This window comes from Hippocampus zosterae, chromosome 6 (genome assembly GCF_025434085.1).
Source record: "Hippocampus zosterae strain Florida chromosome 6, ASM2543408v3, whole genome shotgun sequence".
Lineage (NCBI taxonomy): Eukaryota > Metazoa > Chordata > Actinopteri > Syngnathiformes > Syngnathidae > Hippocampus > Hippocampus zosterae.
In genome coordinates, this window is record NC_067456.1 from 7232975 (window position 1) to 7259997 (window position 27023).

At 41.2% G+C, this 27023-nt stretch overlaps 1 protein-coding gene across 1 annotated transcript in view; it reads left to right on the forward strand.

Annotated features, from left to right (window-relative positions):
• Positions 1 to 27023, forward strand: part of ipo11 (importin 11) — a 71429-nt gene that overhangs the window by 27438 nt on the left and 16968 nt on the right. The window contains exons 16-26 of the mRNA XM_052068486.1: positions 3671 to 3797; positions 8326 to 8359; positions 8890 to 8930; positions 9011 to 9127; positions 11057 to 11170; positions 13080 to 13195; positions 14142 to 14218; positions 24095 to 24174; positions 25344 to 25424; positions 26277 to 26372; positions 26874 to 26987. Of these exons, the coding sequence (XP_051924446.1) occupies positions 3671 to 3797; positions 8326 to 8359; positions 8890 to 8930; positions 9011 to 9127; positions 11057 to 11170; positions 13080 to 13195; positions 14142 to 14218; positions 24095 to 24174; positions 25344 to 25424; positions 26277 to 26372; positions 26874 to 26987 (997 nt within the window). The remainder of the gene's footprint in view (positions 1 to 3670; positions 3798 to 8325; positions 8360 to 8889; positions 8931 to 9010; positions 9128 to 11056; positions 11171 to 13079; positions 13196 to 14141; positions 14219 to 24094; positions 24175 to 25343; positions 25425 to 26276; positions 26373 to 26873; positions 26988 to 27023) is intronic.

A 27023-nucleotide genomic window follows, 5' to 3' on the forward strand; every position in this document is an offset into this window, starting at 1 on the left:
TTATATTTAGATACATTCTATCAAAAACAAACTTTGAGACTGTGATTACAGTGGGAAATGCATTTCACCATTGTCGATATAAGGCAGTATTTCTGAACAAACAAAAAATCTCATTCAAAGTAGCTTTTCTGTCAGCTTTCTAAACTTTTCCTTTGCATAAAAGTTGTAGTCTTTCGGAGAAGCATTGCTTTTAGATGCAGGACAAAGTCCCGAGTCAAATGCCCAAAAATGGTCCACCAATTTTGGTTTTAATTTAATCTTTTGTCATTTTTTTGTAATGAAGTGACCACATGCCATTAAAATTCAGACACCGCCCCCCCCGCCCCCCACACACACACGTGTATGTGTGTGTCAAGCATTTATTAAAAAAAACAGGGGGAAAACACTTGCTTTGTCAGAGAAAGATGCAAGTTAAAAAAAAAGTTTGACACCACATTATACCCATGCCTGGCCACCAAACTTTCAGGATGGAGCTGAAAAACTCCATCTGCTGCAGGTCTTGTGAAACCCGTGAGCCATGGTGCCCCAAACAGATGTCTGCTTGGACCAGATTTGGTGGCCAGGATGTGGCCAAACACACTGATTAGAGTCCAGGTGGACCACATGACATTTGGATCCTCTTCATTAACAAGATGGTCAATGTCCCGATGTCCTTGGTTTGGTCTACAATTCGTCTTTACTACCAGTGACACAGCTTGTTCAAAACTACTTTGGGGCTTTGGAAGGGGGGAAAAAAAACTTATGTGAGGGTAGGGTTTCAACAACAAATAGTGATTGGATGATTGTTGTGTGGCTGTAACAGCAATGAAATGATTGTCATGTCAAAGTAGTAGCTGAAGAGTAATGTCTCTGTAACACAAAGGGGCACTGCAAAATAGCCGCAGCGGAGACATATCAGAAGATATGGCAATGCCCTTCTCGTTTTACAGAATCAATACATATATCTATATATACAACCGTGTGAGCCACACCGGCATCCTGCAATGAGGTGATGAGATGACGTCGGCGCACGTGTCACTTGTGACGGCTGAAACCGAACTATAGCCAGGGCCGGCAGGATTTGCGGACTGTTATCTATTATAAGCAAGTTAATTTGTCAGAGGTATATTTGTGTAGAGGTTAAGGCAATTAATTCTGATTGGACCGTCATGCTCACCGGTGTCGGCGCACACAAATAGTGAAGCCTGTCATGTTTATCTTTGAGCTTACAAATTGAATGAGTGGCAGAGTTTTGTTTTGGTGTCAGCTCACCTCCATGATCAATCAAGTGTAATTACTATTCCATTTGAGGAGCTGGAAGTGTGATGACTGACCATGTTGGACACCTCACATAAAGGAAAGTAAACTTTCCCACGCAGAATGAAAATATGATGGACCGTATTGCTCATTTATCATTTGTGCCTTCAATACCCTTCGTAGTACTAATGCCGCCTTGCCAAGAAAGCTTTTTTGTCCTATAGACGTGGTTTGCTCTATTGTCAGACTCCGAGAGCATACAAAGAATGTTGCGAAAGAGTGGCTTTTTTACTCTGCCTTTGATTGCCTGACCTTTTTAGTTTGCGATATACAAGGTCTGCTCTTACACAGAGCAAAAAATGTTCTCCCTGTCGTCTTTCGTTTTCTACGCTGGTACCGCTTTGCACCAGGCTTACACCTGTCATTCAGGTGTGTTATTTAAAGATGTAAAAGGAGCTGTTTGCGCGCACAGTAGTTTGCATGTTTTTTTTTCTTTCACAAATCTTCAGTGGATCACACTCATCACGCCCGCCACAAGCGCTCAAACACAATTTAGCGCCCGCTATTTTTAATCGTTCCATACATCAAGCCCTTAGACTTTTCCCCTGCTTCCACTTACAAATCTTTGTCAACACTATGTGACGGGCGTCCTCTTATTTTTTTATTTATTTTTTTTCTTGAAGAATACCCCACAACTAGTCATCTTTTACTCATCTGTGATATCACATGATTCTTAACACGCTCAAGGGGAGCTGTTGTATGCAGCCTTATTAATCAAAGCACTCTGGGGATATTGCCAAAGCCATTTTTCTCTGGCAACCGCTGTACCTGCTTGGTCAAGTTGGAAATGGGCCACATGCCTCTGTTAAAATCGTGGCTTGTCGAGAATCAAAATGCACTGCGGGACTCAGTTTGGCTCGAAGCTTACCTTAATTAGATGCTCATCTGTTCTATTCACTTGATCCACTGCTTCAATGCCATATTTTCTTTGCGGGACGATAAGTCAACTCCATTTATGCTCACGAGTAGCTATAAATAAAACAAGCTTCGAATTTCAAAAGACTGACATGTATTGATTGATTTCCCACCTCCCCCCTCAACACAGCGGTGTTAAGTAATTTTTTTCCCTCAAATGTTGATCAACACCGTCTGCAGCTCTCAAGCAAATGAGAATTTGAACAAAAACAAAGTACAAAATAATTCAGTCAGAGCATTCAACATCGTTGAACAGATGCAAGACCACTGCTCAGTTATTCAAGTGATAACCGGTGCTCATCTCTAAAAATAAAAATAAATTTTAAAAATCCACCAAATTTGCTAGAATTTCTAAAGCTTTTCGGCATTACACTTGGACTCCAATTCCCACCATGTCCCCGAGAGGCATCGTGCGTCTGTTAAGTCCAGAGTTACGTTGTTGTCTGCTGCAGTTTTTCTTTTTTGACATTTGAACACCCCTACAAAATGGTATAACCCCCAAATAGTGTGCCATATTGCAAATAGAGTGTACATTTTAACACTAGTTTGCTTTTTCAAAGTCACTTCTTCCAACAAATGCTATCTTCCACAGAGAGCTTCCACAGCATCAGAGAGCTCTCATTGTTCAAAGGTATCAGTCAGGAGAAGGATACAAGAGAATTAACAAGTACAATATACCACGGAACGCAGTGTGACAATCATCAAGTGGAGAAAATATGGCACAACCATTACGAAGAACTGGACGGCCCACCAAAATTACAATTGAAAAGGCGAGAATGAAAATGGTAAGGGGGAAGCCAGGAGACTGAAATCAACATTGAAGGAGCTGAAAGTATTTCTGGTATGCACATGCTGTGAAATACGTGACAATCTCCTGTCTTCTTCATGATTCTGAGGAGTCGGTTGACTCCAAAACAAAACCACTTGAAATCTCCCAATCTCATTAGGGGAAAATGTCATATGGTCATATGGAGACAAGGTTGAACCTTTTGGCCAGAGTTCCCTAAGGTAGTATGGCATAAACACAACACTGCTCATTGGGGGAAAAACAAACAAACAAAAAGAAAGCAAAAATAGCATACCTATAGTGGTGACAGCATCATGCTTTGGGGGTTGATTTTTTTTTTCTTCTGCTATGAACCCCCCCCCCCCCCAAAAAAAAAAAAAATCACGGGGAAATGCCTACAGGGACATCTGAACTTTATTTGGGGTTAATCCGAGTTACTTGAAAGCGTGGCAGATGTGGGTTGACTTACATTTGACATGAGTTTTGAATGTGATTGCTCAATTCTGAACCCAGTCCCATCCCTAGGGTGCACGCGCGTGCGTGTCACCACAATGTCTCAATTATTTATTTTTGCCTCCATATAAAGTACCCCCCCCCCCCCCCCCACCACCACCACTGAGTTGAACCAAGTTCCATGGCTGTACCTCAATGCAATCTCATTGTTCTCTGCAGGTACAAGCTGATTCGACGGCGAGTCATCTGGCTAATAGGCCAGTGGATCTCAGTCGGATTCAAATCGGACCATCGCCCTTTACTCTACGAGGTCATTCTTAGTCTCATGCGGGATCCGGACTTAGTGGTAAGTCATCTGAAAAAAAAATCCTCTGTAACATCGAGCACTAAAACTCAGATTGGCTCACCTCTCTTCAATATGCTATGCTAGTTCCTTAGGGCTTTGCAGGAAATGAAAGCTGGCTGGATAAAGTGTTTTATTTCTTCCCTCAAGGAAGAAGTACCTCACACCCGTAGAAGTAACATTCATTTTATTTAAATGCCAGCATATCAACAAAATGACCAAATCAAATTTTCTTTTCTTTCCCATTCATTTAGCCAGACAAGCCAACCACAATATGCCGCAATAGTTCACAAACGCAGTGTTACTCAAAAGTGTAAAATGAAACAAGATGTGCACCGGTTGAGTCATCCGCATGAAGCGACAATAGAGAACCACTCGCCGTGCAATCGTGAGCCGCGTGTTGCGTATGGCCTTTTGTATGCCTTTTCTGTAATGAACTCTCACAGTCTGTTATGATGTAAGCGTTTGTTCGTGGTCAATATTTTGATCATGCGTTTCAAGAGTCTACGCATTAAGGGAAAATAAGAGTGGAGCTCTCCCAAACCACAGTGCCCTTTTTAATGGTGATGTGAGGGAAGAAAATATACAATTCTTATTCCTGGCTTGCACATGTAATGCCTGCACTTTTCGTGGTGTTTAATTAAATATCTTTATGCTTACGATAGTCTGTGATTGTGCTTGCGGACAGGAAGTTGTTTTTGCCTTTTTTTCCCCTCAGCAATACAGTGGTATTTTTACTTACAAATGTCTCTTGATATGAAATTTCCAAGTTAACTGGCATCTCATTGGCTAAGCGGGACCTCTACCGTATGTGTGCAGATAGATAGACATGTGTCAGCGTCTTCGTCATTTGCCCCTTGGGGGCTATGAGGCGTTACCGGTAGTTGTATTTAAATGGAAATCACCCATAAAAAGTGTTCACCAGTCGGGCAATGGGTGACTGTGCTGTTGATGTTTGCCTTGGACATTTTCGAAGGACCGCTAAAAGCCAACAAAATTAAACATCTTTGGATCACTTCTTTACAAAATGCCAGGCAAAAACCACTTCTGAGAGAGAACATGGACTAAAAAGGGCAAAAAAACCCGCAGTTAAATGACCATCATTTTTATTCTTTATTTTTTGTTTGTTTGTTTTGTACATTATGCACAACTCTCATTTATTGTGCAATAATCGAATTTTTAACATGCATTTGTTACATATTTTGATGCATTTTTTTCTGAAACATTTACCTTTATGTCTGAATTTTTTTTGGGGGGGGGGCTTGGAACAAATTAGGGCATTTACATGGAAAACACGTCTCTACTTACAAAATGTTCTAGTTAAGAAATTTCTTCCAAAAGCAATTAATTTCATAAGTAGAGGTACCAATGTACTCAGTTTGGAAACTAGAGATGTTTGTATCTCCTCACATGGCTTTTATTATAGAAGTAAAATGCACTTTATTCAAGAAAATGTGCAGCAAAAGCTGCTGCTAGCTCATTTACTAGCTCACCAATCATTTTTAGATCTAGTTCAATATTTACTGTGTGAATTAGAGCCTTCCAGACCACAATGAATTACTAGTATTGATCCCAAATGGGCACCAGCTAACAAAAGAAATCGCCAAAGAAATGTACATGAAAGACAACCTAACATCGGCTCTTTTCTCTAATGACAATGTTCTCTCCTGCCGCTTCTATGTTCAGGTTATGCATACATTTTATGCAAATGCTTAAGAAGATCTTAGGATCCAAGCCCCCCACCCCCTCCCGAAGCATTTGCATTTTCAGTGGGAGGCATTGATTTACTTTGAATTTGTCGCTAAGCTTGCGCTGAAAACGTAAAGCCCTGGTGATATAGGAACAAGTTAATTACTTTGCCTCATCTACAGGTGAGGGCTTTGAAGATGTTCCAATGTGGAAGTTCTCCTTATGGACCTGCAATGGATTGCAGTTGTGAACAGTCATTTGTAATTGAGGGGCCACGAGTTGAAGTGGATTACTAACCTGATTAAGGAAATGTAATGAACAAGTTTAACTTCAAATATGTTGCGCAGTCCCCCAGCTTAAAGTACTAATATCGCATACATGTGTGTTTGTGTTGCATTCTGAACAAATTCATTTGGTTTGCCTTCAAACTGTGTATTTGTGATACCACAATGGAAGTTGTCCCACTCTGGAGGTATTTATGGGAATTTAATCAGTTTTATGCTAAACGTGTTAAATGTAAATCAACTGCGCCCCAGGTTGAAGCTTTTCTTTCTGATTCAGTGAGCTTTGCCAAACTCATTTTCTCCTCATTTATACTTTATAAGCAATGCATTTATCTGTCACACAGGTTAAGAGTGATTATTAATGTTGCACCAATTTTTCAGTTAGGTGCTCAGACAGATTGTTTTTCTCGTGACCCAGATCGTTTTTCTTTTGACCAACTTTCATCAAGTTGTCTTCCACACTTTGCACACTAATTGAAATGGAGTGTGTTTGAATTATTAAAGCCATTGCTGACCACATCTGACGGGCCTGATGCGTCCGTCCGTCATTGTTGGTCCAATAGGGCTATTTGTACTTTATATAGCATGTGCAAAAGCTGTTGAGTGGATTTTTTTTTTTTTGGTAAGTGAACATCTTTATTTTATTTTATTTTTTAATAACTCAATGCGTGACAGCACATGCTACCTGTTTATCCTATTAGGCTGCTTTATACAGACATCTTGAACATTTTTGTGCCTTAAAATTGTATTGTAAGAGTGGCACTGCCTTGACTAAGGACTGCCCCATCTTAATTTCCTGGGTTATGAGCCATGGCTTCATTTAAATTTTTTTTATTGCAGTAGTTTATTTTTCGCCGTGTGTTTTGAGTGACGATTTAAGGTAGGAATGCTCTGGTATGCTTTTTCTAAGTAAATAGGTGTTAGTGGAAGCAATGGAAACTGCTACATTTTCAGCAATGTCCTGAGAGCTCTCACTAGCTCTGGGCATGTTCCATCACATATTGTGTTTATTGTAAATATTTTCACATCAGAGTCTCAGACACTTGATTTTGAGTTTCTTCCAATACCGAATCCCAATCCGATACTTCAGTAATGTGTTAAGGGGGGGGGGGGGGGGGGTAAATAGAGCGTGTCCAAACGGTCGTTTGCTACCAGCATGTGTAACATTGAACATTGATGTGGCTCTAGCAGTTGTTTGGGTAATTTACTTATCTTCTACCCAGTCCAGGTGAAAACAAGTTATTATACGCTTTTTTTTTCTTTAAGAAATTGACCAATAACCACACACTATTGTTACTGACTGCTTCTTGTTCTTCAATGTCATGTCTCCACAGTGTGTTATCTAAATTAAAAAAAAAATACAGTGGGTATTACACAGCGGAAGATGTGGTCATATACTCTCCCTAAAAGCTCATACCAACCCTTGTAAAGCCCCTTTATTGATATTGATAACATTTTGTCGTGTAAAAAAAAGGGGGGGGGGGGAATGCTGACTCATATTCTCGCCCAGGCATCCGCGTTGGTTGAGGATAAGGGCTGCAAAGCACTAACTGTAATGGACTTTTTAAGTCTCCCACCAATTTCTTCACTCGTTTACTTTCCTTAATTCCATCTGCTTGCTCTTCCCGCGGGCATCATTACCACCGCCATCACTCTGACACGGCAAGATTGCGCCCTTTGGATATGAAAGTGGATGGTGACGTGACTTTGGAAAAGCCGAAGATATATCTAACAAGAGATATTTGCATAGCTTTTACAATACTTGGATCTTGTATTTATTTATTTTTTTTCCCCCTCCTTACAAGAAAGCTTCCTTTATTGCAAGGAAACTTTAATCTGCATCACAGCACGACAATGCACTGTAACTTTATATAAACTGCTTTCTTGGTATGTTATTAAACCTTATGGAACTGAGTAGTTTATGCTTGAGATGAGGAAAACACATGCTGTAGTATTTGTAAGTTACCAAGCTGCAGACATTTCTTTTAACTGTCTATCATTAGTCATTGCTCTTATCAAAAATAAACAGCACCCCTTTGACTGTTTTTCGCATGGTCGTACTCTCAAAACTCTGAAGTTGATTTTGAATGTGCATGGATTTGACCTTGGTAGAGGTATTACACCCCCCCCCCCCCCCACACACACACACCAGTCCTGTCAATTTAGCTAATGGATTTCTGTGACATTTGTGTTGCCCAGTCAATTAATGCGATGAGATGTTCTCATCTACTTTCCACAATTTTTACACCATAGTTGGTGAGTACATCATTTGTGCATTATGAACCTGTTAACATTTGGAGGCTGAGGTTGTTTTGCCATTGCAGGGACTCGGGTTATGCCGCAGCTTATCATAGCTTACCTCGTGTTGCGCTTGTTTCGACAGTAAACTTTTTTGAGACTTTATCTACAGCCCAGTCGTGCTCTCCTTTTTGGTTTAATTTCTCAAAGACACTTAAGATGCAATAATCACACCCACACTATTAGCAGAATTCTTAATCCATCCACAGACTGAACTGATGAGAGGGAAACTTGATTTGTTTTTTTGTTCCCCCCCACAGGTGCGGATTGAGACGGCTACAACCCTGAAGCTCAATATCCTTTCAGAACTTAGACGATGGATGGCCAAGTAGTGGTCTGAAGTACCGGTAGGTGGTCTAAAATGGCAATTTTGTCCGGTAGCTATATTTGGAGCCCCGTTGTACTTCCACCAAAGGCCTGAGTGCTTTGAAACTCTCTAAATACACAGAAGAGTTCCCAGATGTGATAATAATTCAGTTGAAACCCCACCAATACAAAACATTTCCTAAATATGTATTGCGTGATTAAACAAATCCCCTTTTAAGGGTTCATGTCTAGTGGCATGTTGGGGCATTTCAGAAGGAGCCTGGAAAAAAGTGTTTCTGTGAAAACCTAAGGAAAGAGATTCCACACACACACACACACCAAAAAATTAAAATAAAAGCATGAATACCTGTTGGTGACAGCACATTGTATTTACAAAGTAATTAGGCTTATATCCCGTCACTGGGGTTGTGGACAATCATGTATTTCTTGCCATTATTTAGTTATTATTTATTTATTTATTGGTTGCCTGTTTTTCGCCACCCTTAACTCACCGCTACCCGTCGATGACTTTGGTTTCCAGACAGAGCAGTTCTTCCCTGTGCGTATTTGTTTCGCCTCTGCTCAAGGCTCGTTGTTTCAATTGAGATTTTCACCGTGACTCTTTACCACTCCTCACAGTACTTGGAGTCCATATTCGGTCTGCTCTTCCAGCTGTTGCAGCAGGTGACAGAGTGTAACACCAAAATGCAGGTGCTCCATGTCATCTCCTGCGTTATTGAAAGAGTCGACGTGCAGGTGAGGTTTGGCGGATTCAGAAGCCGAAAAATTTTCCTTTTTTGTTTTTTCAAGCAAAAAAATTTTTTTGAGCGAGACCCAGCGGTGCAATCTGCTGCTGCTGCTTGGTGGAAACATCACTGAAAGTAATCACCCAGGGGGGTCTTCCCACAAAGGATCTCAATGATTTGTCATACTGACAGTGGTAACACAAATGACTTTAACAGCAAGTCTTTACGCCTATGTCATTCCACACTTAACCCTGTTCCAGTGATTTAATTCAAGGCCATACCAAAATAATGATATATTTTTGCATTCAATAACTTGCCCCCATCCACATGTCTGTCAACTCTCTGGGAGGGAAGAAAAAAAGACGCTGACCCTCTTAATGACCTCCTCAGACTCCTTCAGATCCACTTTAAGCACCTTGCATTAAACGATGCCTTGACTTCAATCTGTCACAGAAATGGCTTTCATCCATGTGAACTGTCAGTCTGGTTAAGTCTTCCCCCAGTCCCCGACCCTGACTAAACCTCCAGAGTCAGCGCGAATCTTATTAACATCCTAACCCCGCCAGAAAGGGATTTTGACCCACAAAGGCAGTTGGGAGATTGAGAAAAATACACACAGAGTGTAGATGATGACAGAAAAAACGGCAACTTTTTTTTCTTTTTTTTTTTGTGTTCACGTTTGTCATATGAAGGGTTTGTCAGCAGGATCGATGTCTTAATTTCTGGCTCCGTCCGTGTCTCCTACCGTTTGTCTCTCCCTGTCCAGCTCGTTACAAAGTTGAAAAATCCAGTAAAAGATCCCAGTGTGGGTTATGCAACCTGGTCACAAAACCATCACAGGGTACATGAGCATCTGGTGCATGTTGCCACCAGGAAGAAAACAATTGTTTTGAAGTTAAATCTCGACTAAGTCTCCCAATGTTTTTTTTTGGGGGGGGGGGGGGGGGGCGGAGAAGGGGTAAATTCTCCAATTAGCCTCTGGCTTGTTCATACCATATCACATTAACGGCGATGCGTAGTGAGGACGGCATAGTAGGCTGATTATGTATATTACATTGTCATTACGAGAACATCTTCCACTTTATTTCAACTTGGAATGCAGCTGCTGTTTGAACTACAATAAACCACAAATGGGATGCTGCATATTAACACAGTCAAGGACATCATCATCATCTCCTAGAGATTTGTTGCTTTTAGAATAGCTGCATAAAAACCTTATTTTTCCCCAATCCGTTCTGTGAGGTTGGCTGATTTCCAAATTGTTCTAATTAAAAAAAAAAAGGGAAATTATGTGAATTGTTCCAGGCTCAAACTGCCATCATCAAATTTTAAACTGTAGCGGCAAAATTATCATTACCATTTCATATGAGTCATACAAGTGTAAATAAAAATTAAACCTCTGAAAGTAAATCTACTCACCTTTAAAGCGAAGGAACAGGAAGCCCTTCTCTAGGGTTTCTTCATGCTCATGATTAACGATTATTTATTTCAGATACATGCTAATTTACTGCTTCGGGGAAAAAAATGTACCAGGCCACCTTTCTTTTTTATATCACTAGTAGCTTTTTAAGGTGACACTTGTGGAGTTTAATTAGTTGAAGCACATGAGTGCATAATTTTTTTAATTTTCGTTGTTTTTTAAAAAATTATTATTATTATATTTTACTGGTGTTTGTAGAGGTTTTACTGTACTGGTACTGTATACCGATTCGCGTCTCGTCCGAGCTGCTGTTAATTGAATGAACACCATTGTCAATTATGAAGGATATGAAGAGATTTAAATGGCATCACTTAGTTTCGATAATGCTCTCGATAATTCTGCAGTGAGATAATTTTTAATACATTTGGATATTGCTGCTATCCAAATGGTATCTTAAGTTTGTGGTCTGTACTACAATTAGCTTTCATTTTGAAATACACTTATTTTTGTCTTTTTTAGATCCGACCACATGTAGGTTGTCTGGTGCAGTACTTGCCCCTGCTTTGGAAGCAATCCGAAGACCACAACATGCTACGATGCGCCATACTCACCACTCTTATTCACCTTGTGCGGGTAGGACCCATTCCAAATCAAGGATTTGCCTTGCCTGTACCGCAAATTTTTCTCATGTTTGCAGTGCTTGTTCTCAGAAGTATTTTCATTCTGTTGAAGTCCCTGCAAAACAACTCAAGGGACGCCGTAGTCTCTCCTAATGAACAAAACAACACGAGTCAGCTTGACAATGTTCTGTGCTGCAAAACACCATCTCATTTGTTACCCGCAGTGTCATGCAGCAGTCACAGAGGGGGCATGAACCGAAGATAGTGGCATGTTTACACCCAATTATTGTCTTGTCACTGTCTAGAAAAAGGTATTCTTGTCATTTTCAAGACAGATTTTTCGTAAGGTTTTTTATGGAAAAGAGATTTTGGTTTCCAACTTCTACACTGACCACACACACTCTTACAAGCCCTGCTTACACGTGGGTTAATGAGACCAAAAATCCTCATTAATCATCAAACTAAAAGTCATGTTCAAGTGTCAAATCTTAAATGGTGCTGAGTAAAGTCCATGCTTTTCAAATGCCACAGGCTGAGTGGCAGTCAACTTAACTTTTCAGTGACAGGCTGCCATTACAGGAATGTCAGAAAATTAACTCCCGCCCCCAAAATGGATGGAAACCATTAAAATATATATAATAATATACATAGTTTTATCCACTACTCACGCTTTCCACACATTTAAATCTTTGAACTTTTTTTAACACATTGGAAACATGTTTGACCCCCACCCCCCAAAATGCTTAAAATGTATAGATTTTTTAATTTTAGTGAATAGTTTGTGCCCGGTTAGTTTGCCTGTGATGTTGGTGAGTCTACCTCTTAAGTTTTTGGCTGTGAGCTGAGGCCAAGAGTAGCTCCTGCGCGAGTATGTTCATCGCTAATGTTGTTTGTTTGTACTGTTTTACCAGCATTCAATATCCATCTATTTTCAACACCAAGAGGAGTTGCTGGAGCTGATGCCAGCTCACTTCTGGTGTAAAGCATATAACATCCTGTACTAGTCGCCAGTCAGTCGCAGGGGACATATAGAGACAACCGACCTTTCACATCCACATTCACACCGTCACTGAGTGGGAACCGATCCTACGCTGCCCGCACACAAGTCCGGCATGTGTACCACTACCCTATCAGAGACGCCGGCATTCAATAAATATCTGAACACTCCAACATCCCTGACTGTAATGAACGTTATGGCTTTAGAAAATGAATGAAATGATGGAAGGAATTCACCTTTTTAAGCATTGAATGCAGCTTCTTTCAATAACGCTTGATCAAATGAATGATTGGTTAGTTTTCGATATTGTTTCAGTGTGTCCCTCATAAAGGAAAATTCCATTGTTCCCGCAATACTGGTGCCCCCTTGTAATGTCATTCAATCTATATAACCAGTGAAATAGCCAGCGAACTTCAGCTTTAATTTACACCCATTTTTCGCTAACCAATTGAAGTAAATTGACTTCAAGTGCTTTTAAATTGGAGGCTATAAAATGCACATTGCTTTCAAAAGCAATCATTCTGTCTTGGCGCACGTAGTTTGTTCAAGATAAATCGATGGAATCTCCCTGGAACCAAGATACTGTGTTATTTAGTACAAGCTATGCGCATATATATATATATATATATATGTATCCTTCCTGAATGCATCTTACATAACTGTCTCCCAAGATGGTTATGTTCTTAATAATCGAACAAAGGAATGTTTTGGTCCAAGATGCAGAACTGAATCCCGTGACACAATGTGTTGCATTCGGTATAAATGAGTCTGTGCTTTATTGTACAGTACTGAACTTTACCCAACTTTTGTTCCACTTCATTCTTAGACAATCTGCAAAGAACATCCATTAAACTTAAAGTACAGTTTTTAAACTCCTCATCTTACATTGATCTCCCGTTTTTTTTCCCTTTTTTTTTTTTGGCAGGGCCTCGGTGCAAAGAGCAAGAACCTGTACCCCTTCCTTCTTCCTGTCATCCAACTGAGCACAGATGTCTCCCAGCCACCTCATGTGTATTTGCTGGAGGATGGATTGGAGCTTTGGTACGATGCCTACCGATGTTTATTGTGGACCGCCACAGTATATTCTGTATGCTGCAAAAAAAAAAAAAAACGTAGCGTTCATCAGATTGAACATTAACTATCCCGTCTTTGTAGTGTATGCAATTGAATCTAGGTTGGAATGGATTTGCAAATCGTTATATTCTGTGTTCATTCATGTTTTACGCAGTGCCCCAACTTGAATGGAATTGGGTTTTATAAATGTATAGAGGCCAAATGCTATCGCTTACAATATGACACAGGCACTGGTAAATGGGTTGCCCCATGTCATTTTGTTTTAATTCTGCTTCTAAAAATAAAGATGTATTTCCATGCACTCAGGCATGGACGGACGGGTCTGTGGCTACATAGCGTAGTGCATGGTCTCTCTTCTCACTGAATGTTTTGTTGATATTTGAAAGAACACTGTCATCACCTTTTGTTGCACCCGTGAAATTGTTGGCTGAGTGGCAGGGATTTTTTGGGGGGGGCGGGGGTTTGCAGGTGTTACCATTTTTTTGTTGCCCTTCTGTCATCTCTTGTCTTTTTAACTCTTGTCCTTAATCTCTTTCTTTGCGTTGCCGGCGAGCACTGCAGGATTAGCGTGCTGTAAGGGCTTGGGGAAACAAAAACAAAAAAAGCCTCAGTTTCCGTCCTGTTCTTTTATCTTGGCCGATAAACAGTCCCACGTAAAATATCCATTTGCTTTGTTTACAGTTAGGTTGTCATCCCATTCGGGGGTTATCTTGTGTCTACTTGCTCTCTTGATTGTTATCAGTTATTTGTTGTGTAGAAAATTAAATCTTTCGGAATTCTCATACATATAGAGAAAAAGCCACATGTTTGACAATGGTGTTGAAGATAAACTTCAATTTTTTTCTCCAGTTTCAAAGGTTGTGAGACTTTTAATGAAAGGCTTCTCTTCTCCCTCGACCCTCTCTTCATGCAGGTATGTGACTTTGGAGAACAGTCCTGCCATCACCCCCGAGCTGCTCCGAATTTTCCAGAACACGTCAGCTCTACTGGGTGAGTCCTCTTGAGATTTGTTTCTGCTCTTTTAGTTTGATTATTCCTCACCCCGTCAAACAACATCACGGCGTACTTCATTCCAGCATTCATACATGTGTTGGATACTAAAAAGGCTTCATGCATATGCAAGCATTCTGACAGGATGACAGATGTTTCTGCCAGCACGCCATGAGCTGGGTATGGCATCGGCACGTCGAGGTCAAATATGCGAGACATTGACAGATGCAGGCAAAATGTACAGCGTGAACAGCTCCAATTTACAAAAATAACTTTGTGCTGATACTGTTTTGTGTATCCCAAATGGGGAAATTCACTTTCTCAATGCTGTTTGAAGTATGCAATATACTACAGAGAACCAATTCACACACTCTCAAGGGAGAGATGAGTGACGAAGCAGCTCACCGGTGTACAAAAAAAAATCCCTCGTACCGGGGCCATCTAGGAACTTCCATCCATCCATTTTCCGAGCCGCTTGATCCTCATTAGGGTCGCGGGGGGTGCTGGAGCCTATCCCAGCCGTCTTCGGGCAGTAGGCGGGGGACACCCTGAATCAGTTGCCAGCCAATCGCAGGGCACACAGAGACGAACAACCATCCACGCTCACACTCACACCTAGGGACAATTTAGAGCGCCCAATCAGCCTGCCACGCATGTTTTTGGAATGCGGGAGGAAACCGGAGCACCCGGAGAAAACACACGCAGGCCCGGGGAGAACATGCAAACTCCACACAGGGAGGCCGGAGCTGGAATCGAACCCGGTACCTCTGCGCTGTGAAGCCGATGTGCTAACCATTGGACTACCGGGCCGCCCCCCATCTAGGAACTTAAATTGTGCAAATCTATTTTTATAATAGTAAATATAAAACACAGTGTTACTATCCATCCGTTTTCTATATGGTCTCAGGAGCGAGAAGCAGGGTTCCGGGCTTCAATGTTTAGGCTACAAATTATTATTAATAATTAATACACAGTATTAATAATTATAAGCCATAGTCGAGATAAATTACAGATAATCCTGAAATCAGTTGTTCAGTGCTGTTAAAAATGCCACGCGGAATAATAGCATGTAAAAAATGTCAACACGTTTTATTTTTTACTTTGTTTTATCGTTTAGTGTAATAATCAACGATAACCGGTGTGCACATGCAGGCGCAGCATGCTCTTGCATGTCGTTGCATTTTTAGCGGAAAAGCCTGAATTGCATCCAAATGGCCTTCAATTGAAAAGTCGTAAATTTAACACGCCTAAGACTGCCGACAAATAAAGTCCTTGCGTTTTGGAGTAAACTTACTTCGAATGTAACCCTGAAGACGCAGACGGCTGAAAGCTCCCGTACGAATAACAAGATTTGTAAGCATGAAAAGCAGCCCGGCAGTCACATTTTTGACGTTGTACGATCCTGTTGTGAGGAATCACATTGATTTTACAGAACGAGGACAGAAAATGGTTATGACCCTGTGTGATGAGTTATGACATCACACTTAAGCAGCCTGTAATGATCTTGCCGATGGCTCTGCCAAGCTCTGTCGGCAGGCCAATAACTGGTGTTAGACAGAAAAGAACTGTGTGATTGAGCACCCCGGATGCTGCTTTTTCCCCCGAGACTTTTTAAGATATGTGTGTTGAGGAACCGTATTGATTTGGTGCCTCCACTGCCCACTGAATGAGACGGACTAATATGAACGCTGGTTTAGACTTATCGGATTACTTTAGCATTGGATCATTCCAAGCATGGATTGGAATCAACGAGATTTAAGAGAACAGGACCAGGCATAGATATTCATCTTGCAGGGGGAAACTTTATGCTTGCGGGCCATATGTGGCGAGAGTATTAAGATCCAACTTCTTTTGCCATTCTAAAAGCAATTCAAGCATTTATGAACCTGAAAAGGAAAAAAAAAGACTTAAGACTTAAAAAAAAGAAGGAAAAATATTTCTCTTTCAAAACGTAAAATCTGTTGGTCATAATTGAAACCAATCTGCTACAAGTCTGATGTCCATGCTGTTTCGCTACCGACCTGTTTGTTGGTGATCTCCAAGTGTATGATTTTGGGGTTAGATTGCTCAGAGGGAGAAAAGAAGAGCCGCGTGTCCCCGCAAAATTACTGTGCAGAAAGTCCCGTTTTTATCCCTTTTGTTGATCCGTGTGAGAACGCTGGGATGCTGAAATTGTAATTTCGCAATCACAGCTCTCACAGCTGTTAGTTAGTTTGTCCGTTTTGTTGACGTGTAACTTCCCATTGCCCATATTAATCAATGGAAGGAAACGTTTCAATTTCCCGTCCCGTTCAGTCTTATCTTTCAGTTAACTTCATTTTAGCGCCGGCTGTTGTCCTACTCCATATTCTCTTATGGGATTCACCGAGGAGATGCCGGCCAACTCCATGTTAGAGGCAAAAGTATTGACAAGATGAGATGGCATGGCCCAGAAAAGAGAGTTTTTAAAAATGAATGTAGTACTTTTCTGTTCTTCCAGACCTTTTGTGTCTCATATTGCGAGGTGGTGAATTTATTATAAGCAAACACAACTCTGAGCAGCAGAGCTACACGGCTGAAGATCAAATGAATGTTCCTCATGTTAGCATGGATTTTAGTGGAACGTACTGTAAATGAGCATAAATCAAGCGTAAATCAGTCATAAAGGAATGTGTCAGTGCCGATGCTGAGACGAAATGCAAGACTTTTATTTTGTTTGACGTGTTTGCTACGCTAATGAAAACAAGAGATATGGACCTTTGCCCTTGCAACCTAACCCCTCCGAATTTTAATCAAAGTTCCCTGTTAAATAATTTTGAACATACATTTTTAACCAAACATAACCTACAATTCAACAAATATGCATACAATAAATCTTAATACTACAGGTTAGCCTCAGCAATTTCGCATTTTGAATTTGGGGCCCAATACATCCCTGACCACGTCTCTCACTAACGTGCATGAGACATTTACTGGAAGAATATGCAGCTCAACAAGCCATTCTTGCATTCTGCAACATTGCTTGCTTGACTTTCTTCCTCGTGGAGTGTTTGTTTCAAGAGCTCTCGAGTTCCTTCTTATCAGCTTTAATTGCTAACCAAAAGTAAATCCGGCCAAGGAAACCGAGGCAGCTGGTTGTCCTCAACGACACGGTGAGGCTGCATGTGCACCCTTGTGTGCATGGCATCACCATGGCAACCCTCTTCGTTCTCACCTTTCTCGCTGGGATGCTATTGTTGCGGTTTTTAGATCGTAATTAAAATACAATTAGCGGCACAATTTGAGGCTGTAGATTATTTTAATAATATTCTGCGGGCAGGTCACACAGTTCAACATAAAAAGTGTCGCGGAACTTCTGTCACCTGATTTACCGCTAAGACTTCTCCCCTTGTTGCATTTTTTTTGAGGAAGTCACAGTAGCACATTTAAAGCTCAGTAATTGCCTTGAATGTGATTGCAAGGGTAAATCTCCAGTTGCTAAAATGAAAGATAATAGCTCGGAATGATGGCAGCAGGTAGGACAAATTAGACCACATAAAAAAAAAATCTCACTTTAATGCAGTAGACAGGAAAATATGAAGGGCATTATTTTGGGAAAACGATTCCAAGCTTGCATTTCCCCATAAGTCTAAAGAACATGCAGGAAATTAACTTAGCCCTTCTGATTTTTGTTGCAAAATAGTCAGTTAGCACATTTGGCTCCTTTTTATCACAGCATCCGGCGGTTCATTTATTTTTGCCCATGGAGAGCAGTGCAGAAATGTGGGCCATAGAAAAGCGTCTGGCTGGGATTGGTGTCGCAGCTTGCCAGGTATGTGGCCTGGTCTGCCTGATAAAAGAACCCCGCTCCATCACCGCTAAACTGGAGCAACAAATTCCCTAATTAGAATGTCAAGAGCTTTGCCTTGGCCTTGCTTAACGAGCACTATTCTCTGTGTAATACTGCCCCCCACCCCACACACACCCCAAGCAGGGCATGTTTCAGCCGCGTGTGGAACACCAACTCGAAGACACATTAACAGTGGCACTTTTTTGTTGTTGTCGACACTGCACTGACAGCTCAAGTGTTCGTTGATCTAACAGCAGTTTTATTTAATGCTGCTATATTTGTGTCTGATGAGTACACAAATTCACAAATAAAAGTAGTGAATTCTGACAGAAATGGCCCACTTTGTAAAGGGCTGCTGGTACTTTCCCAGATTTGTAAATTGCAATACTTAACAAGGCAACTGGACCACATTGTTAAAATCTTTGAATTGTAATTGCTTTTGTGGTCTATTAAGTTTGCAAGTCAGGTTTATTTGCCCTTTGCATTTTGAAACAATGTTCGATTTTCTCTCCAAACAAAATTATTACTTGAACCTGACTTGTTGTGTTGCTCGACCGTATACACTTATTGACCATTTGTGACAGCAAAAAAAAAAAAAAAGCTAATTATTGCTGGGACCATAATCAGTAAATCAGTTTGAAACAGTGCAGTTGTAAGGTGCTTGGAAGCAAAATTTATCGTATATGCCCTTAATAGTGCTTGAATAAGACTTTGAAACCTGCATAGTTTCTGCACGCATTATTTTCCTTCAAACTTAAACATTTTTAATTAAGCATAACTTGTGGGAAAACAAAACAAAACTACATTTGCAGAAACAAGGCAACCACCTCAATTATATATTTGCATCAATGTGAAGTTTTGGAACGGCTGCAGGGAAATGAAAGCAAATTTGTTTGCAATACTCAGACAGCGTGCTATTTAGTCAAGCTGTTTCTGTTCATTCATGGGCACTCGGGTATCCCCGGTTTCATTTGTACAAGCAAGTTGCCGATGATAAAAATCTCCAGTGCTCTGAAATGTACGATGCTACTTGAACCCGAGATGAGAATTCATTATTTCCACATATTTATGTGAACGTCTGCTTGAATTGGCAATTCTTCAGGCCCTCACGCACTAGTTGGGAGATAGCTTAGTAGTTGTCATGGTAATAAAAGACAGACAAATATCAGCTCAGGGTGTTCCCGCCTCTCGCATCAAATTCATCTGGGATAGACTTGACTCAACAGTGACCTGAATTATGACAATCGCTTTTAAAAATAGGGAGATAAAAAGATTAAAGATGGATTTTTTGGGGGGGGGGGGGCTATGATTCGTACAATATGCACATTAAATGTGTGTGCTGCTATTTCAGTATGACAAATGTAATTCTGCTCTCTAACATTTCGTTATTTTACCCCAACATTTTCTGTAATAATTTATCAGCCCTGTAAATGTAATTGACATTTGTATGGGTCTTTGATTAATTTCTTTTTCGAATGGCACATTTATGAAATAACCCTGAATAATGCAGGTCAGAGCCGTCTTTCGATTAGCATGCAAATAGATTCCTAAACTAAGTTGTGACAAGGCTTCAGCTTTCTATACCAAATTTCCTTTAGAGGAGCCCTCCATTTTTTTTACCCCTGGGGGTAAGAACAGGTGAGGACTAATTACTTGTGTTAGACACAATTTTTAACACTCCCTTTAAATTGGTTGCTAACTAAAACACCAGCATCCACTGAGGCATTTAAAAAGTATCTCAATCCGCCATAATGATGTTGTAAAAGGGTCCCCGTCGCAGTGTTAAAGCAATGCTTTTCTTGGCCCATAGCATTCCACTAGACTTTGTAGCTGCTCCACAGTTTTGTGTGCATACATTTTTATTATATGGGGAGCTAACCATCTACGGGTGTAGCCAGTATGACGTTTCATAAATTTTTTGCATTTTTAGCAAATGCAACCCACATTTTATTTTTTTTCTGTTATCATTAAACTCTGTTTGTACAATAAATGCTGGGCCATTATATGAAGAAAGATGGTGATCTGGTGTTGTTGGTAACCCATGGCTATTAGTGATATATCCGAGGTGAATTAATAGATCAAATAATGGTGTATGATGCACGGTGCTGGAAAACGTTCAGCACCACTGCCAATCAATTACGTGTGGTGTGCATTTCGCTGACGTATACTTTTCTTCTTGATATCGCACCACTTACGGTCCAAGAAGACTTACTCAATGGGTTCTTTATCTGAGGGGCAGCCTCCTCTCCAAATGAACCCTTTTTGTCAGTCATTTTTAGTCTTTTAGTCATTTTGCCTGCCGTCTAGACACAATCGTCCCTCTTTCTGCTTCCTGTGGTGCTGCTTATTAGCTCACCCATAAATGATTCCACCGGTGTGGGTGTCATTCAAGGCTTGTGGAGGGAGACAAAACTGGTGACACCTCTGCTCATGAGAGAGAGAGGGAGAGAGGTGAAAAAACGTAGTGAGAGAGGTTGATGTTCCAGTGTTGTTGATGTTCTTGTAGAGGTAAAAACATCTCCGCAAAACTCACGTCTTCTAATAGGAGGCATAAAATAAATTAATGATGAATTTAGTCACTCGCACACCCGCATTAACCTGCACACATCAGTCAGAAGCGTTTTACCAGTAATGTACCCTTTTACTAAAACATTTTGTTCATTAGCCAAGGTTGTCCGTACTTGTTTTTTTAAAGAAAAAAGTAAGAGTGTCTTGGGAGTCTTCAGTCGTCTTTAATGGAAAGTGACTGGGGGAGTTGTGGGGTAAAGAAGTTGGATTTGAAGGACATTTTTTAAGTCAAACGAGGTATTTTTATGAACTTGGGGGAACATTTGTTTTTATTTTGTTAGTTGATGAGCTTGCAAACGTTTAAGAAGACCTGCAAGATAATGTGCAAAATGGAGATACAGTAGATGAGTTTCATTGGATGGTGACCACATACTGTGCTTTACCTGTACAAGGGCATTCATTTACTCTGCGTTTTGCCCCCCCCCCCCCCACCCCATACACACACACACCGTTGCCTTGTTCCTGATCAAAACGAATGGCCTCTCATGGTCAGGCATTTGTTGTTGTTGTGAGGCGTCAGTTCCACTCTTGTTCACTACCTCTTTGAATGAAGATTTCCTTTTCAAAGTTGGCTCTAATTTTCTCATGTTTTTTGGCGTCTATTTGAAATGGATGCTCTCTGTTTGTGTTCTGTAATCCATTACTGCTAAATGTGTTTTGTTGAGGTGAATATTCATGTGGCGGCATATGCTGACTAAAAAGCCTCAGGAATACACTGTGTACCTGCTCAGACGGCAGCATATATTATCTTTGTTGCCTCACTGTGGCTGGCTAAAGACTCAAGAAAACATGAGATGCCGTTTATCATAGCGATTCAACCCAAGCCCCAAAAACAAAACTTATTAGATACTGTTTCTTATGTCTGATCAGCTCGAGGCAACGGGCTCTTATCCGAGTCCCTTCAGATTCTCTGAAGTGTTCTATTTCCTGCAGATGTGCATCTTAGTGCAGTTCCTTCATATTAAACTATTATTATTCTACACGCAAGAGTCGTCTACTTTGTCAGCTTATTTTCAAGCTAAGCAGGTTTGGTGGAAATAGAGTTGCTTTTTGGCTGAGGTGTCTGGCTCAAGCTACCGTTCCTTGCAAGGTACTATTTTGTCCGTCCGATTTGATCAGTTTCTATTCCTTGAATTCTCGTGTTTTGGGTCTGGATTTTGGGGGCCAATCGGTGAGTTTAAACAAACCATCAGTCTCAATTGAAAAAGTCAATCGTGCCAATGCAAACGTTAGTGTAGTATTTGGATACAGGGGTCACGATACGATGCATATCGTGAAAGGTGTATGCCGATACATGCCCTTTCAAGGTGATACGTATCCCGATATTTGACATGAAATATTTTTTGAAGGGAACTGTCATATCGTTGCTGTCCTGTGAAAAACATAAATGTCCATTTTAATCCTTTTTTAAAATTTATTTTTTAACGTGAATGGGGGTAAAGGGAATGATTGCTTGCTTATTCAAGCCAAGAGTAGATAGACTGTTGGTCTTGCTGCAAGTCCATCCATTGCTCCAGGCCATCTTCTTGTTGCCGATGCTTAATTAATGCATTGTGTGTTGTTGAGTGAGTGGCTCAGTTCATAATCAAGGCAACAGAATTATCCCCCCATCAATTTCTCTTTGAATTGCAGATTAGCACACTTTCGGACTGCTTTATGTCTAGAGCTGCCTGTAAATTTCGCTGGACCAAACCAAAATCGCGCACATGCGTCTCAAGACAGTGGAGCAACGCGAGCTCAGTTTCCTTCCGCCGATGTTAGTCACATATATTGCACTCTGAAAATGAAAGGTATCCTTCTCTGAGATAATCCATCTTTGTTATTCTGACCAGGACAAAGGAGAGGAAATTACAGCATTATTTCTGATTTAGAGCTCTCTTGAGCATTCGTTAGTGAATCGTATGTGCCACATTGCGGTCTTGCCCCATAACAAAAAAAACACACACACACACAGCTGGCCTGGAAGAAGCAGATCAGGATCTTTTCTGATATGGGTCAACAGCAGATTGCTCATGCCAGCTGTGACTGATGTGACTGACAGTGAGCCTTGTGGCCCCGTGAAATCCACCGTGCACTATGCACCGTTTTAAAATAGCTGGTCTCAAATTGTAGCTCAGACTTGCACAAGTCTATCGCCAAGGTTAGAAAGCATGTTGGTTAGCATTCTGTCCATTGTCTCCATCGAATACCCGACACAGGACATTTAACAGCCAGAGTCACAGAGACCTACTAAGCACATTTATGTTTAAAAATGTGTTTAATTTGTATATTGACCACTTCATTTCACTTTTTCATAGTAATCATTAACTCGGTCTTACTTTTCATCAATCTTCTTATTTCGAACCTTGAGACTTCTGTATTGGTCCCAATAAAAAGTTTATCATCATATAGTTGTCACTGACAAGGCTCTGTCATGATCAGGAAAATGAGATGTCATGGTTTAATTGTTAAATATAACAAAAGAAAGAAGAGACGGATGGACATGATAGTAAATAGTAAAGGTTAAACATTTTTGGTCTCCTGAACACTTTCCTCATTTTCTTACAGTAGGGTGATATAAACAGAAGTGCCAAAAGCATCAATCAACACACGTTCGAACAATAGTACTCAGAGAAATCAGCACTTCCTCATGTACTGCACATGGAGCACAGATCGAACCAAAAACAAAACGCCAAAAAAAAAAAAAAATTGAAACAAGGAACCAAAAAAAACCTGAACCAGATGAATCGATTGTGCCCTGTAATTGGCTGGTGACCGGACGATGGTGCACCGGCCCTTCTCGCCTAAAGTCAGCTGGCATAGCCTTCAGCTCATTCGCAACCAGAATGCGAGCACGCGCTACGGAGGCGGGATGGGTGCCGTTGAGATTAGATGTGTTTCCTTGTGTGCATGAAGCCTTTTTCTTCCGGACAAATGAAATGAACATATCTCAAAGATGGAGATGATATTTCCCCAAACACCGGGCTTGAATGTCAACAAGCTTCAGCGAAGGTTAGGCAAACACTGGAGTTCATGAATGAAATAAGTTACGCTTGACAAATAAAGTTGTCAGAGGTACTTGGTAATTAAAATCAAGTCGTTGTTAATGTTTTGCATTAACGCTGGCAGACGAGTCGTCCCTTTGGAGCCATGTAAGCCCCGAAGCTGTGTTGTTCAATTGCTCACATCCTGCATATCCTGAGAGGGCTAATTAGAAAAGCTCATCCAGCTGATTTTCGAGTTTATCTTCTTGGACATTGTCTAAATGAGCTTTCATTACACCCCCCAAATACGTCTGACTGAGCAAATGTTCCTGCTTGATGATACAGTGGAACCTCCGAAGACAAACACAGAGTGTGATTTAGGTCCATGCGCCGTGCTTTCCCTGACACATGAAACACTCTTGTGTGCCGCTTCATTTACTCACAAATGCCCTTGCCCTTTTCCCTGACTTTTGTCAATCAAGGCCTTACAAGTGGTGCTGTAACTTGTTTTTGTTTGTTTGTTTGTTTTTTGTGCAGAGTTGAGCTCGGAGAACCTGCTTACGTGCTTCCAAATTATCAAGGCCTACCTGTACTTGTCTCCAACGGAGTTCCTCCAGGTGAGCTATACACAACACTCATTTGGACGTTCAGAAGCATAATTTGATGTTGAACGACTTTGTGAATGTATGACGGTAATCCCCTGGCAATTTGCGTAATAGATGATTTTTCAGTCGTGACCTACAAATACGTGGGGGGGGATTGTTGTGTTCCTTCTTGTTGGATTCTGACTAAAGCGCCGTTCACACGGCACACATTTGCTCCGGTGCTGCACCGAGATAGTTTGTTGCGGGATATTTTGCACAAAGCCGCTGAGCGGGGCAGCCCCAGTACAGTCTCGGGGCGGCCCCACTTGAGTTCACACGGCAGTTTCTGCAGCAGAGCAAAACGACAGAAAACAAACGAGCTGTCGTGTTGGTTCTTTTTAAAACGTACTGTATATACACAACTCAAGCGACGACTGGACCGGCACGTCCTTCTCCTTCTCGGTTTCCGTGCCTTCTGCTCGAGAGTGACTGCCCAAGAAAACGTAAATGAACGATGACTTCAATGACACTCAGAAAAGCAAACACTATTGCGCCAAACAGAAAATCAAGAGAGGAAATCACAAAATAAATTCTATGGGGACGGGGGTTGTGAACAAACAACAAAGGAACAAACAACTCGGAGACAGTCCAGTCTCCTACAAAAGGAAATATGTTACTAGCCAAGTCTTGTGTCGTTATGAATCAATACATTACGGAAGTCTGACAGAGCACGAAAGCAACGCATTCTCGCCATACGTACTCTTCACAAGCATTTGCTCTGGAGCTAATTTAACCCAGTTGCGTTCACACGTGCACATTTACACCGGTGCTGCCTCGCAAACGAGCATTTGCCCCCGGAGCAAATATTTGACCCACCTCCCTGAGGTGGGTCAAATTTGGTCCGGTATAAGCTCTTTTCCGGGGCTTCCCCGGAGCTAATTTACACGTGTGAACGCTCTACTGGGGCAGCCCCGGTGCAGCACCGGACCAAATCTGGCCGTGTGAACAGCCCTAATGAAATATTTTTATGGGATAGACTTTCTCAAAATGTTCTGAACTTCTGTTACCATTCACTGGGACATATTGGCATGCTATCTGCTGTAATATGCTACAATGTGCAGTATTTGCAGCGGTCGTCGTAAATGAATTTTTGTTGTTTGCCATTTCAGTCTTACGATTATTATTCTTTTGTATTATTGCAGAACTATGCCGAATCCTTATGTCAGTCCTTCTGTGAGCTGCTAAAAGACATCACGAATGAGGGACAGGTCCAAGTTCTGACGGTAGGCGTGGTCTCGTCTTACTTTAGGAGTGCCGTAAGGCGCGTTCTTGCTTACAAATTCAAAACCTCCTGTTTTCTTTTCTGTGCAGCAGCCGTCAAATACATATTTGATCCTTGTGGTCCTTGTATGCAGTTACCATACTTAATGTCCATGCAGCTCCTTTGTTGTGGCCACAAGGAAAACGTCAGCCCACGCAGTTGGCACTGAATGACACAAACGAGTGCCCTTTGCGACAGTCTGCGTGTTTCTTTGAAAAGTTCATATGAACATATACCGGTAATATCAGAGGCCGAGTGGCACAGTGTTTATCTGTGCTTTCCCTTTGGTCATTCACACTTGAGCTAATTAATTGCACAGTACGCGGGGAATTGCCATTGATGATTCTTCTGTGGAGGTTTAATTGTGCGAAGGCTAATGAGGGAGAAGGAGTAAGTCCGGAAATTCAACAGAGCAGTGACTTTTGCTGAAACATGAGTCAGGTTTCGTAAGGGGTATATCTTTTTATTTCTCGACTTATTTGTTGCAAATACACTACACTATAAATAAACATAAAGTGGGAGTCTTCTGCAATTTACTGTAGCCAGTTCCTCTTTTTATTTTTTTAATTCGAGCTTTCTTATGGACCTCACTGAAATATCTTGAAACTTGAAGGACTCACCTTTCCTGTCGAGGATTTTCCTCACGCTTTTTCCTGACTGGCATTTGCTTCCCGCCCAATGTCCTTGTGATCTTTGCAATCGTCAGATCTCTCTCTGTTATTTATTTATTTAATATATTTTTACATAACAGTCTTCCTGTGATTCTCCTCGCTGCTTTGTCCTTCAACTTCCGCGTCTCTTGTGTTTTCGCAAGGTGGTAGAACTAGCTCTAAAGGTTAGACCCATCCTGGGTACCCATATGTTCCAGCCCTTGCTGCCAGCTGTCCTCAGAGGTTTAGTGAACGGCGAGGTGAGTTGTTCCGCTTGACTGCAATTACTCTGCCTACATGGTTGTAAAACACCTATTTTACTCAAATGGTGGCTGTCCCTTCAGTAGATGCTGTGCCACAATTAGTCACCGAGGGACTCGTGCAAAAATTTTACATGTATATATATATACTGTATCTTACTTTTGCACATTTATCACACACAGACGTCAAATAAAGTTGTTTGAATTCACGTAAACTCTGATTTGTCTTGTGCATCCACCTAGTTTACTTAGATTTTTTTTTCACTGATTTTAAACTCACTGTTATTGAACATCCTAATGAATAATCTTATTCTTGGTCGCATACTCGTCGTCTTTGTTGATTGTTTAGCACAGTTAAATGTTATATATAGCTGGCCACAGTGTTGCTGTGTCAGTGGGCTGACTGCACCTCCCCCAGTGCCGAATGAACCATTAGTTACAGTCTATAAAGTGTGCGTACGCCTTTTCTTCAGATGGATTCAGCTCTTTTGTTTTGTACAGCGATACCCCGTGATGATGTCCACCTACTTCGGCATCGTGGGCCGCATCCTTTTGCAGAACTCCAGCTTCTTCTCATCGCTGCTCACTCAGATGGCCTCCGAGTGTGGCCAGGAGGTGAGAATCGATGCCTGTCCTTCGTTTCTGTCTCCT